The sequence below is a fragment of the Penaeus monodon genome, chromosome 34 (genome assembly GCF_015228065.2).
Source record: "Penaeus monodon isolate SGIC_2016 chromosome 34, NSTDA_Pmon_1, whole genome shotgun sequence".
Lineage (NCBI taxonomy): Eukaryota > Metazoa > Arthropoda > Malacostraca > Decapoda > Penaeidae > Penaeus > Penaeus monodon.
Window position 1 is genome coordinate 4,040,781 of NC_051419.1, and position 2,126 is coordinate 4,042,906.

Consider the following 2,126-nt stretch of genomic DNA (forward strand, 5'->3'; position numbering starts at 1 on the left):
TTTCAGTTGTCTTTTTGTCTTTTATTTTTCAGTCTCCTTCCAGATTATAATTAGCCAGATTACATAGATAAATTAAGCTCTATTTATATGGGAGCATACAGTAGTTGATTATAAATGGAAACTGGATTTCAAAACTTGAGTACTTTGTTGTTTGAGTATTCTGTTATTGTTTCATATATTGTAAAACAGCATTTGCTTAATGAATGTTAAAACACATGAACATGGAACAAAAGCCTACACAAACACATGCAAAATATATGTATAATAGTAGGAAGTTAAACAGTGTTGGTCATTTTTTCACCACTGTTAGTCATAGATGAATTGTACCAAAATAAATATTTAAGATAAAAATTGGTGAAAGGCTAATATCTTACCCTTTGATGCCAGGAAAAGAATCAGTGACTTTAGTGCCACAGCATATTGAATGTCGTAAGTGGAGATTTTCTTTTGAATCCTGCATCGAAATATGGTTAGTGAGTATGGGAAAATTTATATATATTTGCTTTCAGATTTGTGGGAAAAAAGTCACCTCAGGGCGCAGCATGACATTTGTTGATGGAGTGAACCAGATGCTGGTTGAAGTTCGCGTCACAAAAGAGTCCCTCTTCTCGCTCTTCAAATGCTCTGCTGTGTTGAGCAATCGCTTGGCCATCTTGCACTTAGCATCTGTTCATGACAAGGATCACGACCTGTCAAGGAAGGTTGGTTTAAACTGAACTTAATATTTTTATTTTTTTCTTATTTTGGGTGTATGTTATTTTGTTGATGCCTTTGAAGGATCCAAAATGCATCATATAAATTACTTCTTTTAAACACATTCTTGTTTGGAATTTGGTTCAGACAGGCTCCATGTAAAGTAGATATTCTTATACTTTTATAGTCATATTTTGAATATAGAAATTACATCTTGTGATGAATTTAGTGTTAACATGAAATAAATGTCCACCATAAACATGTTTATGGTGGACATGTTTACTTTTATTGTTTGAGTTCATCAAGAATGACAAAATGTATAAGGATGTATGATATGTATTTGATATATTATGTAACTTCCAAAGGATGTTCAGTAACGTCATACCATACTTTTGTTTCTGATTTTGAGAATAAATCCTGCTTTATATAAGAATCAGGTAATTTAATAGGCAGATTAGTGGATAGGTTGTTCTTCATTATACTACTTGGTGCAGCAGTCATTCACTTTATATGAAAGGTAATTGGTTCTGTTAAAATGTTTATGTGTAATCAGGTTGTAATATGATATGATATTTCTAAAACGATCTGAAATTTCCAATGAAATCAAATACTTTACCAAGTAAATATGATAATATATGGGATATGTACAGTTTATATTAGAGAGTTGATGAAAAATGAAAAGACAATAGGTAGAGATAAAAATGCCATATTTGTCTTATAACAAAGTCTGTGATGTAAATTTACAGACACGTTTCTGTAATCAAGTGTCTTTCTTTTATCTTGCATGTTTCAAAAATGTTCTTTTATTCCTTTTAGCAAATATTAGGCAGTACCTTTTCATTCTCCTTGAGGCATGAATATTATTGTGTTTCATCCTTTTTTCTACACCAGTTGAAATGGAGCATTTTTAAAGACCGCCAAGTGGAATCGTCAATAACGCTGCAGGAATATCTGGTGGGGTCCAGTATGCTGACCCTCTGTCTTGTAGTTGTTGATTGGCATCCACTCTTGTGATATCTATAAACACTATTGTATATATTTTGTTTTACTGCAGCTGGTCTTTTAGTTGGAAGTTGTAGCATGTGTAGTTAAGATAGTACAGCTTGTTTTGTTTTTAATTTTAATGCTGTTTGTAGGTGTTTTCTTACCAGCTAACATTCCACCCCCTTCATCACAGTGACAGAAGGGAAGACAGGAAGCTAGGTTTAAGGTTTACGCAAAATAAATGGCCAGTTGAAAGTAATATCTTCCCAAAATGAGTGACCAAAGTTTCTAAATCTAAATTTCTAAATTTCACAGAATTGAGTATAGACATTGCCATATGATACTACATCCTCACCTTTACTTGCTCCATTTGTCATTGGTCATATCTTTGACTACTATTATAATGAATGGCCTTTTACCTGTCATACACCTGATAGGAATAAATGATA

At 32.5% G+C, this 2,126-nt stretch overlaps 1 protein-coding gene across 1 annotated transcript in view; it reads left to right on the forward strand.

Annotated features, from left to right (window-relative positions):
• The window catches only part of LOC119594533 (protein pigeon-like), a 22,146-nt gene that overhangs the window by 12,585 nt on the left and 7,435 nt on the right, over positions 1-2,126 (forward strand). The window contains exon 11 of the mRNA XM_037943564.1: positions 510-701. Coding sequence (XP_037799492.1) covers positions 510-701 — 192 coding nt within the window. The remainder of the gene's footprint in view (positions 1-509; positions 702-2,126) is intronic.